Raw genomic sequence first — 13,068 nt, 5'->3', positions numbered from 1 at the left:
TTTTACACGGAACCAGGACAAGGTTACTTATCGAGGTGTCTGGACATAAATTCAGTGATTAATATCTGCTAATGTAACGATACAAAAAGACGTGTTATCATGGTAAAGACTTGTATGGAGGAAAGGGAGATGACAACCTGAGATTCATATAGAATGCAATAAAACCTCTTCCTGTTCTCATAGGTGATTGTCTGGTTATGCATTCTCATGTGCAAGTTGGATTTAAATGGCTTGATACCATATGAATATTCATCACTGAACTAGTACTCAGTGATGCTTGATATTACAAGGAAACTTTTCTCCTCAGCCTATGGAATAAGGGAACAAGCTGGGCTCAGAGAGTCACTGATATGCAGATATATAGGGATATACAGATTCGCTTGCGAAACGAAAGTTAGTTTTTGGCTGGTTTGTTTTTTTTTTTGTTTTTTTTTTTTTAAATCTCCAAGGATGGAGCAAATATAAGACTACTCATCAAACTAAAGTTTGACTTTTGAAGAGTGGAAATGGACCTCTAGGAAGTTGTACCAGCACTTCCTTCTAAATCCACACTGTGCAGAATATTTATCAATCCATAGAGTTTCAAAGTGTTGCCATTTAAAGTAATAGTGAGTTGGGACTACCTTATCTGCATTAATTTCTTCACATGATTTCAGCACCCAAACTCCAGATCAGTATCTTGGCACACCTGTAGTCAACGGTGTGATTCACACAAGCAAAGCTTCTGTCAATCCTGTTATGTGCATGCACTTCATTTCATTAAAGTCCATTTGGAGACAGATGAAAACATCCACAGAGTGCAAAGGAAAAAGTACTTTATTGTGAACATGGCACGGGTGAGACACATTTCAGAATATATTGTTATATATCAAATGAGAAAAAAAAATTAAGCTCTGACACATGAGATAAATGACCAGTGCTTGAGACCAGTGAAGAATATGGATACAGCTGTTCTAACAGCACAGTTCTGATACTAATCACAACATTATTATACAGCTCTTATGATCAGATGGAATTTAAACAATGTTTATAAAAACACAAATAACAGGACCTACACTCCTGCACTGTTGTACATCCACAGTTCCAGTGAATCTTGCAAGTGTGTGGAGGGAGCAATGAGAGCAAACTGACACCCCACCTCAGGCAACAGAAGGTAGAGATGGAGAAAACATCAAAAAAAGAGACAAAACCACTGTTCTAAAAATGTAAAAAGGCAAATATTATCCCAAAGAATATTATTTTCAGAAAAAAATGTTAATTGCAGCATCCTGACTCCATTAAAGCAAATGAAAGTCTGCCATTGAGATCAGTGGAGCCTGAATTTCATTCTGAAATTTAAACATTCTTGCATTAGTGTAAACATCAGCAGAATCAATATGTCAGCATCTCTACAAGTATTCAAGTGATTTTTTAAAACAAAACAAAACAAAACAAAAAACAAACCACACCATAAAAACCAGAGTGGTAACCCAAAATGCCAGTACCTATCCAAAATGCAGATAATTAAAAGAGGTTTGTTTTTTTTTCAAATATACATTTTAAAGTATTTAAAAGCATCCATTTTTAAATATTTGTATACCACTGCTACAGGAGGGATCTAAGAGAAAAATCTGAATTATTTGCAATGATAAAGGAAGGGCACAGTGTCTGCTCAGATTTATTTGAAACCATATTTTTCCACTTTGGAGTCATGACATCTACTTGCACACTCAAGTGTGTTTCAAAGTAGCGCTGAGGAGTGGCTGTACCTCATCTTTACGAAATATAGTCCTTCTGTACAAGTATTCCAGCATGATTCCTCATGAGCCATTTACACCTGTTCCTATTTTCAGTAAAAAAAGAAACAAAGGAAAATTTCTTGATAAAACGTGGGGGTTTTATTGTCTTTGAACAACTCGGTGAGATTTTACATCATGGCAATTTACAATCATGCATTTGGAGATCCAGAGTCAATACAACTTTTCCATTTACTGTTAAGAGTTATGCCTGTCTTCAAACAGTTCTGTGCTAATTTTCTTGCGGATCTCTGGACAGGATAACAGCTCCTTTATCTGATTCAGTCTGGATAACAGGGCTTGTTTTTCTCTGTGCAAAGCCTCCTTTACTAAGTCTGATTCATGGCTTTTTCCTAGAGGAGGAAAAAAAACAATATAATACATTTTATAACAACTGATGTCATTTAGAATCATTAATGTATAGAGACGGAGAACTATCTGGTTTGGACAATATTCAGTGCTCAGCCTTTTGCCTTATTTTCTATTAAAAAAGTACTTTGTTGAAAAAAAATAGTATTTACGCCAACAAATGCTACCAAAAAGTAAGGGACAGTACGGTGTCACACTGAGGAGAAACTCCTGCCGTATTGCAGACGGTGTAACAGTATCTGCGACGGAGATCTGCAGTGGCCATTTTTAGCTTGCGACTGGCTGCTGTTGACTGGGAAACAGCACGTGCCCCCACGGAGGGAGAGCCCCACACAGGGCCGAGCCTCGGCCTGCGGGCAGCCCTTCCACCCACGGCAATCCGAAAGGCAAACGCAAAGGGGTCAGCTTCTCTTCAACGGCAAGGAAGGGGCCCTTGGTATCAGGAGCAAGTGAGGACTGGAGCCGCCTGCGTCACCGTTCTTGCCTTTTCTCCGCTGTCCACCCCTCCCAGCATTCAACAGATTTTTGGCAGTGCAAGCGCTTATTAAACCAGTAGACGGTGTCCTTCGATTCAGAACAAACTTTTGATAAGAGACTCACAAAGCAGAGTGCCCGTCACCCAGCACCACTTAGCAAATTTCAGCAGGTAGCTGGGACACGTTCTTGTGGTTATTCTTGGTGGGATATTTGCTCCCGGGCTTTCTGCACAGCCTCACTTGCTGTTATCATCGCCGCCAGCGTTCTTGCTGCCGCTCGCTGCTTCTTCAGTCTTCACGGGGCTTCCATCAGTCTGTCTGGTTTTGTTTTGTGTTTCTTCTAAGTATTGCTGTACAGCCTTCAGCACTGCGTTCTCCACCAGCCTTTTGCTGAGGCTCACCAGCTCTGCATCGTCTGGCTCTGCTGCATGTTTTTCACCTAGGTGTCACAACAGACAAGAGAAGGAATTCATTGCCACGGAAGGAGTAGCTGCCACTGTACTAGGGAGCCTCTGTCTGACCTGGATTTTAAGTTACTAGCTGCCTTTTCCTGATTGTAAAAATAAATTTCCCCCTCCTCAAGCTCTGAATCAAAAGTGTTTGATGAAGATGTGTAGAGTATATCAGACCAAACATATTTCACTGCTCATCTTTGTTACACTCCAGTTAAAAGTCATTGCCTAACTCTATGAGCACCCACTCAGCTTTTAAAAGAGTAAGCACGCAAATGTAATTTCTTCTGGACAAAAAATCACCCGTGCCATCTGGACAACAACAAAGAACTTGGCACATATTGAATTTACATTTTAGCAGCATTCTGAAATTTAGCTGCCCTTGTTTTGTGATTTTGTTTAATAAATATAAAATCTTCTACTTACTCAGTGCTTGTAATTCAAGTGTGTCACATGGGAAAAATGACTAAAACAATCCAATTGCGGATTAGAACGTTTTTGTTTTTTTTTTTTTTCTGAACAAAATGTAAAACTTGGAAAACTCACATATTCACTCCCTGCCTCATTTCTGTCTTCTAACTTAAAGCCCTAACATTGAAGGAATCCAAGTTCTGTCAGTCTCTTCTTAGGTATCTGCTGATAAAAGCAAGCAGCTGGCATTTCCCTGCTTTTTGTTACGAGTCCACATGAATAAACATATATAGAAAGTAACTATACAGGGTGAGGATTCCCATACAACATTTTATGTATTTTGAAATTGTACTTTTCCATTAATCATTTCCCTAATAAACTACACAGCTTACTGCAGCATCCTCCTTTTATGACCAGGAAAAGCAGATTTTATTGTCCAGTTTCCACCAGCAAGGTAATTTGCCACTTTGTCATTTCTTGCACTAGGTAAATAACTGTTTCCCTCCATCTATACTTAAAAGCCATACATTTAGTGTCCTTTTCTAGAGTTAGCATTCTGCAATCAGTAATAAGAGGCTGCTTAGTCACACGCATCTGGTGAAAGAGATACTATTGTATGCTCTCAAGCACAAAGCTCTGTACTGTTCAATTATCTAAATTTGTTCCTTTTCATATATGCAAATTTATCCAAGTTTGCTAGCACACATACATTATAGTTCTAGAACACTTATTAGTCCTCCTAGTCGATTGCACAACCTAGAAGTGATTTCACTGATAAAACATAATTCATACAGGGATTCAAGCAAGAGAGGGACAGATATACAAAACTCCTCATCTTCAGAGGCAGTGCCTTTATTAGGTGTAAAATATGAGGCTCCTGTTCAGGAACAGCAGGACAGTTCCAGCTCTGGGCCTTCACAGCCCTGTTACTGTGGGGAGGAAAAAGCTGTGCTCTCCATCTGAACAGTCATCGGACTAGACCTGGGTAAAGTAAAAATTTTGAAAAATGCTCTACAAAATATTTTAAAAGGCAGCTATGGAAGCCGTTTTGGTTAAAACAAAATGACCTCTCATGATTTGTCTACGCAATTCTGAACAAAATCGATGGGAAATACAGTGCTCAGCCACTCTGACACTTGACCCTAGGACTTAACATGCAGAATATGACTAATCAGTCAGAGAGGCCTCCAGGTACCACAAAACAGTAATGATTATATTTACTCAGAATGTAATTTTACTTGCAGTAATTACATATTATTCTTGCAGTGTAAAAAAGGACAGAGCTCTTCTCATAAATATTTTCTGCAAAACAGTTCTCATTTACATATATATAAAATCCATATATCTACTATTGCATTTAAAACTTCAAGTTAAGTAGATAGCTCGCTGTGTAAGTAATTTCTCAAGCCTGAAAAAAGTCAGACTACTTAAAATGAGTCTTTTAGAGGTACAGTTTATATAGCTATAGGGTTGTTTTGTTATTTGTTTGTTTTGAATATTTTGGAGACATTCATGACTCAAAGTCTGGAGTTGAGTCTATAGCACCTCCTAAGTAAGCTCTGCATTCCCACTGGGAAGACACAGGTGAGCACATCCTTGTATGAAGAGTGCCCTTGGGTTTATCTGTTCGGCCTCCTTGGTGGACCAGCATATGGGGCTACATGATTCACTCATGCTCTCTGTCTTCTCAGACTCCCTGAACAGAAGCTGAGTGAGTGTCTCCACTGTGCTGAGGTTCATGGGCAAGGCAGTGGTATACTCTTATTCATGACTGTTGACAGAAATAGGTCATGTAGTAATAACAGGTATTGATCATCGATATTTTCTGGAATATTGAACACACGTATAGATCCTGTTTACCTCTCTCTCCAAGCTGTAACTGCTGCTTGCCTGTTTCTTAGACATACACAATTGCTTTGCAGCAGGTAAATGCTGCTTTATGTAGACTGTCTTATAGGAATTAGTAGAATATCAGTAAAAAGTTATCACAGATGTGAATGTTCTATATTCAAAAGGTGAGGTTGAATAATTCAGAATTGCTTTGTTTGTAAGCTCTGTTCTGAAAAGGGAACAGGCAGACCTAATGTGTGCTGTATTTGCATCTATGCTGTGCCTCTCCCTTATTTCTGTGCCTGTGAATAAAAAAAAATTCCACTGCCTTCCCCTGCCCATAACTCAGAATAAAACTGAAAAAAACACCTCTTTTGTTTATCCCAGAATTGTCTTCTGTGATTTTCTAAAGATGAAAAAAAATTCATGTTCTGTGAATATATCTCAATGCTTCCACACACAGCAGTGTTTTTTATTACCAAAACTGAAGCATACCTATTGTCTCAAAATGACCACCATTTTCTACAAAAGAGAATTACCAATTGCACAGAATTATTCAAAAGGGGCTTTTTGTTCCTATAGTATGCTGCTAGCAGTTACCGACATGAACCAGATCCCTGCAACCAAATCCAAGTTTGGATTCAAATTCACTGCTCTCTCTCCCCACTGGACTAGGTTTATGCCCTCTTATGCTTTAAAAGCCTGTGATCTGGATTTTGAATGCTGCCTTGGAACAAATCAGATTTTATGGTCCTGGTACAGCATTTTTACATGTTCCTGACACAGTCTGTTTTAGAACACATGTGGATCTCAGATTTGGAAAGAGGCAGGATAGTTATTTGTATCCCTCTCCTGTTTATACTACTGGCCCATTTTTTTGGAGAGATATAATTGAAGCAACCATTAGTGGATTCCTTTTACTGAAAAAGCCATTTTACAAATCTTCACTAGCTATACTCCAAGACAATATCCTGTAATCCTTGCCTCATGGTCTCAACACACTGACTGGGTTTTGGTTTTCCTTCCAGCAACCTTTATCACAAAAAAAAGATGCCAGCACAGGGCAAATTATAAAGAAGATCCTTGGTATTTTGCATAGGTGACCGAGATGATCTGCAAAGTTCCATAGTGTGGCAGCAGAGGTTACAGTCTGCAGCCTGGGGAGGGCTGAGGTAACAGACATCCCTCAGTTTACCTTTTCATTCACCAGTTTCATAAAACTGTTTGTTACAAACTCCAGAAAGAAGAAAAACTACAAGGGACTCAGAACACAAAATCTCTCAAAAACTAAATGCTAAGAAATTCTTTCTGAATGACAGAAAACTTAACTTTTCTACTTACACGGTGCCTGCTACTGACACCAAGAGGGTGAGCCAAGTTGCTGTTGCATATATGCAACGCTTTCACCACAAGACATCCCTTTCTAGAGGGACTCCTCAGCAGCTCTAATTAATAATAATTGCTCACTCTGAGATATTATTAAACCCCCATACAGGGACAAAAGCTTTGCTGCTGTGCAGTACAGTGGAACTAGAGGGAAGCAGGCAACCACTAACTATTGATGGACTAAGAAAACTTCAGCAGATGACTATCAATTACTTCTGCTTGTGGTGGGGTTGGAGAAAACAGGCCAGTAAAACAAATGCCAGACAGGTTTCAGCATGTGAATTCATGCAGTTGATGATGTCAGTGGCGTGCCTTTATCATGGTTCACTATACCTACTTTAGCTGGAAAAGACCCAAGACCCACAAGCTATACTCAAGACCTGTATTCATAACACCCAAGCAGACGTAGGCTATTGCAAGGCTGCCATGCCTGGCTGCAGCATGTGGAAACATGTACTTTTTGCTACACTAGACTTGTGTGGCTACAGAATCTGATTTAATATGAAATTAAATCTCATTGACTTCCATGGGAATTGGATGAGGTTTCTACACAATGCACTGCAATGTCCTGTGCATCAGACCAATTTGTTGAACGTTTTCTTTACTGAGGACTCTCAGATATATCTGGCAGGCCAAATATATTAACAGAACTATGGCATTAAAGAAAAACCATCCCTCTTCATCCTGCAGACAGGGAGTCCACAGTCATAATAAGCTGCTATCAGGCACCAGACCATATGCTTCCCATCCTTGCAAACTACTATGAATGAGCCAGAACATTTGAGATCATCGTTTTGAAGCACTGAACACAAACATGAGCATGTGCCCATATCTAATCAACACAGTAGGCATTATCAGGAAAGTCAGAACTCTGAACATTTCCTCGTTAATTAGGAAGGACGTCCATGAAAATTCTTGAGTGGTCAGTTAAGGAATTGGCACAAAAAAGGCACTGAGAGGAAGGCTGAAATTATAATTGCATTACAACATGATGGTGATGACATTTGTCTTGCTGGATTTTCTCACTTTATGGTAAGCAGTGTGTGTTGTTTAGCTCTCCTCTTGGAAATCTAACAAACCTCTTTAGTCTTGCATATGTTGCTCTGTAAACACAGGACTGTCTAAGAAGGCAATACAGGCAACTGTGCTGAATATGCAGGTTTCTAGATCGCAGGAAAGACTTTTTCATTTGATTGGCCCCACCATGGAATAAACCTAACAAAATTAGAAATTTCTAGTAAAGAGGAAATGAAGGGTGTTGCAGCTATTCAGGGAAAAAGGTGCTCTTGCCAGCTTCAGTGATGAGAGCAGGAATACCTGCGGCTCCTCTTGAGGCTTAGTGAACGTGGCAGAAGTTTGGTTTCTTACAGGCAAAACCCTTTGAAGCTCAGCAATCTACAATTTCTGACCACCTCTAACTATTAAGTAGAGAAACAGGATGTGCTTTGCGAAACCTAGCCTTCCTTCTATGAGCCCTGAAGGATGTGATACCACAGCCACAAGCCTTCAAAACACACAAAAAAGGTAAACTAAGACTACCCCTGGCATGGAGTTCTGTTGAACATCTTGGGTGTATTTTCCTAGTAAAAGTGATAATCTGACAGACAAATTTCCTGGCTCCCTTACTGTAGTTTAATATTTAAAATTAATTTATAAGAAGTCTCATGTACCAGGAAACAAAGATAACATGTTGAAGGACAGAAGACAGATTAAAAGTCTGGGGGTTTTACTTGATTTTTTCACCAATACTCACATAACAAAAACAGCTCCAGTTACAAAAGTTGTTGTAAGAAAAATATCAAACATTTACTCACAAGTGTGATGGGGGAACTAACTTAATGTACATTCACCTGTTGTTACTGTCTCCTATCCTTATATTCTCTGTGAACTTCAATTTAATTTCTTCAGGATTCATCTGTAACTATACAACTTCTAATAATACCCTATTTTGGCTGAGAGTTATTCATGCTACTGTCAAGTAGACTAAAAAAAGCAACCTTTTTTGGACCAAGACACACATTAAACAAATACTAAGCAAATAATCTTAACAAGCTGATCCTGCATTGCTGATCCTCCCGAGCTTAAAAAAAAAAAAAAAGACTCCATACAAACTCATTCTATCAAGAAGCCTCTCACATAGTACATCTTTCCTCAGGGAAAGCAATTTTGAAAAGATTTTTAAATTATGGAGAAAAAAAGTCAAATTTTAACCAATGCACATTTTCATTTAATTACTTCAATTGCAGTAACATGAGCTGTGAATCACAGTTTCATGCTGCTTGAACTGCAAAAGGAAGATGAAATCTTGTCAGAAAAAGATTTAGATGTAAGTATAATTGCAATTCAAGAGGCTATTCAACAGTGTCCATAAAATACTGTAATAACTTTCAATTTTTATGGAAAAATGTAATTTGTACGGTGTTTTTAACACCTCTGTAATCATACTTAATTAGACCCTGAATCTAATGGAAGGAAGTCAACAGTCACCTCTCTTGGCAGGAGCATCTTACATAGGTTTGAACTGGTAGTGCAGCTACATCCTGAGGCTGTCAAAATAGATGCGTCTAAGTCTTTTCCTCTAGGTTCTTGCATGAAGGAACTCAACCCACTTCATCGTCTTGGGCAAACCATGAAGTTACATACTTTTTAACGTAAGAGTAGTATTGTAGCTGTCTTTCATTTAATGGATCAAGCTTACAGAATCTGACAAAATTTCTTAATAGCTCTGGGAAAACTGACAAAACACCCTTAAGGCAACTTGAATGTCATTTAAAAAATTATATCTCTATATAAAAATAATTAGGTACTTATTATGCCATTTCCTTTCTTCATCACCTTTATGTATATTTTGCCTCAAGTAATGTATTTATCTTAAGTAATGTACCCTTTCTTCCTTCCCTTTCATTTGCCAAAACATCCACTTTAAATGTGTTTTTTTTTTTAAGCTAGAATTTTACTTAAGTTTTCATTCTGATTTTGTGTAAAAATTCATTGTTCTACCGCATATGGGTTTATGGAAAGGTTTGTAAATAGTAAACTTATTTTTGACACTTGGAAAGGTTAGCTCATAAAAGTTTGGACCTCTCTTTAAATGCCCTGGTTCAGAACCCATAAAAGTACATCTTAGAATAGACAAGCTCTTCCTCAGTTTTCATCTCTCTCCGAAAACCCAAATATACTCACATGCAAGAAGGAACCTTGATGTCCAAAATAAATACTGAGGTAAGATAAGCAGCAAATTCAGACATGTTTGGTCATAATAAATTGCTCTGTCATGGTTTTTCCTGTCACCATAGTCATATGGAATCAGTGGTTATAAATGCTGGAAGTATGACTACAGTTCACTTTAGATTCCCAGGAATCTAAAACTTGCTTCTAGAGTATAGCATAGAGAGATCATTTAATGAAATCTGTGGATTAAATAAACTGAAACATTACCATGTCAAAAAACTAAACGTAATGCAATCAATCTTTCACATAAAATGAGACTTCATAATCTAGAACAAGAAAAACATGAAAGAATAGAGGACAACACTAATTTTTTTTTCCATCCTATTTTCTTTATGAATAGTGCATACATCTTAAGTTGATGAACAAGCACCTAGTAATCAAAATTAATGTTATTCTTGAGTCTGCGTCACCATTAGAAATCAAGAGCAATTGAGTCCTGATTATTTGTTTAAACTAGTGTCTTACTTTCATATCCTTTTTATGCTGAATATCAAATAGTAATAAAAATATTTTCTTTGTGAAACAACGTAAAACTCCTTAAGAACACAACCAACATTTTCCTACCTAATGGCAACACTTCCTTAGTCAGTAATTCCATACAGCTCTCACACTGTGCTCTAGCCTCTCTCTTTCCCCATGTTTCTACTTCCTCAAACTCAGTAAACCAAACCCATTCTAGCAGCACTTCAATGATATCAATCCAGAAAAATGCATCAGCCAAAAACTGAACTAATCCTCACACCTTTTACCAACTTACACTCTGTACCAGAACTGATTGCTCATTACCATGCCTTAAAATTAATGGCTCTCTTCTCTTTAAACTCCTTTTTCCATTTGCTATTTTTATCTCTGCCTACACATTATACACAATTCCACCTCTTCAGCAACCTAATAATTCTAATTCTGTCCCATCAGCATCAATGAAGAACTGCTTATTTATGCCAGCTGGTCTTCTGGTCCTTTATTTCTCTCAGGCTAAATAGTTCTAATTTGGAGTTTCATCTTTGTTTCTTCATCTTTCTCCAACTCATAGTAAAAGAACAGAAGCTGGATATCCATGCCAAAACTAATTCTTTGCACTTCTCTTCACTGGATTCAGAACTAACTGTGAAATCAAAAGCGGGTATTTTTTCTTCACTTCAGTTAGAAAGCAATGCATTTGATTCCATGGTTCCCTTTGCCTTTATGTTTTCCACTCAGAAAAGTTCTCCTACTTCTATGTTTGGCTACAGAGGACAAGAAAAGTTCATTAAGGATGAAGAGAAGGAAAGAGATGGGCAACAGCTCCCCTCAAGAACAAATTATATCATTCACGATTTTGAGACTTCCCGGGACAGCTTAACTCATCTGATAGCTGCATGGCACAACGCAGTGTGGTTTTAACTCCAAGAACGCAGGCACAGCTACACTTCAGAGGGTCGTGTGCCCTTACTGTGTTGGGCACCAGAAGGAGAGTAACCCAGAGCATTTGAGAATTAGCCTGTCCTCACATTTTATGCCTTCTGTAGGGATTATGTCTAAAAAAGGACTAAAAGGGAATGATATTAATCTCCAAAGCAAAATGATGCACTTCATTTGGAGTAGTTATTATCATTATTATTATTATTCCCTTGTGCTCATGCAGGCACTACAGGCAATGCCTTCACGATCTGGGCTGTGCTACACCAAGCTCTGTGTCTTTCCTACACTTGACCGTCCTTCCAAATGTTTCAGTATAACTACAACAGAGAACACATATAATGTGCTAATAGGGTACACAGGTAGGGTCAAGAGAAAGTAACATTTATTTCATTAAATTGGGCATTCAACAGTGTTTTGAAACATGCAAACACTACACCTAGCTTCACTTTAACAAAAGAAAGGTAAACCCAGAATTGAGGAGTGCATTCAATCACTAGAACTCACCTTAGTCACAGGCTATATTTTGTAGAACTACATAAATAAACTTTTCATTTTGTGCTGGAAAAATCTCTCAAATTCTATTAATGATGTGTATGTGAAAGGTAAAAGGGGAGCTCCGAAAAGAGGGGAAGAAAGCATTAGGCTATGCTGGATGGTGATGAATTTTTAAGGCAGTAAAAAAAAAAAATAAACTCATTTGCTGATTCTTCTCAGTCACAGTAAGTGCTGCAGAAAGCACGCCTGATAATATTTTTATTCAATCTTCATGCTTTGTATTTAAGTAGAAAATTGAATAAAATGCCATTTAAAAAAAAATTATCACTATGATGTGAAACAGGGTGAGTAACACAGTAATAGACCATGGCGTAAGATATTTCTCCTCTTAGCAAAATGATACAAGCTCTCTGTTGAAAGTAAATGAATTATCCATGCCTGAGGATTTTAACTCACAGGAAACTCAGTCCAGATGAAGTTCACCTGAGACTGACAGATCAACAAAGGGATTAAGTCATCAGCAGAAATGATAAAGTGGATTTTGAGATTTTGGGGATTCGATTCCAGAAGAGGTACCTAATAAGGAATGAAATTTCTCTATACCAATTTAGGACAGAGTTCCTAAGGTTCATGTGAGTTAAAGGCAAAGTGAACAGCCTGACAAAAGTTCAGCTGTGTATGCTAACATCAGAATTCCAAGTCTACAAGCACCAACTATTGCAAAAGTCTGTCAGTGCCAAATCTATTGCTGGTACAGTGTACTTTCAGCTGCTTAAGGCCCAAGTCTGTAGTGAAGTTTTTATCAGTTGAAGGAATCTAAATTTTAAGCAATGTCTGTGGCATCCAGTCCATTTTCCTTTTGTTATGGTAGGATAATTTTGTAGCCCTTTCTCCATACTAACGTCCATAGCACATGTGACCCTATACCCTGAAATCCCCTGAATCCCAGACTCTTCTGTCACTTCTATACTTCAAGCTTATAGAAACACTCAAATTTCAGAAATGGCTAAAATGTTTAAATATGAAACATTACAAAACCAGCAATAATCAACTGCTGAACAAAGTGCCAGTATGCCTCACTACAATACTTTTCAAGGTATCTTATTTTCCATTTTGGCTATAGTCCCGTAAATAATAACAGACCAATGTCGTCTAAAGGACAATCCCTCAGTGGGCCAAGGACCTTTGTTTGCCTTGTTGTCTTTGTCTCCATTAATCTGAAACTCTTGGTTACAACATTGC

The 13,068-nt window shown here is 38.0% G+C and overlaps 1 protein-coding gene across 1 annotated transcript; it reads right to left on the bottom strand.

Annotated features, from left to right (window-relative positions):
* Window positions 1–2,856: 2,856 nt before the first annotated feature.
* On the bottom strand, window positions 2,857–8,709 carry LOC103776941 (A-kinase anchor protein 7 isoforms alpha and beta-like; the record flags this gene model as incomplete). The annotated part of the gene is made up of 2 exons (XM_008944469.1): window positions 2,857–3,059; window positions 8,697–8,709. Coding segments are annotated over 2 exons (216 nt in total), but the record flags the coding sequence as incomplete, so codon positions are not given.
* Window positions 8,710–13,068: the final 4,359 nt, after the last annotated feature.

The sequence above is a fragment of the Merops nubicus genome, unplaced genomic scaffold, assembly GCF_000691845.1.
Source record: "Merops nubicus isolate BGI_N331 unplaced genomic scaffold, ASM69184v1 scaffold26847, whole genome shotgun sequence".
Taxonomy (NCBI): domain Eukaryota; kingdom Metazoa; phylum Chordata; class Aves; order Coraciiformes; family Meropidae; genus Merops; species Merops nubicus.
This window is presented reverse-complemented; position numbering and strand designations above follow the sequence as displayed.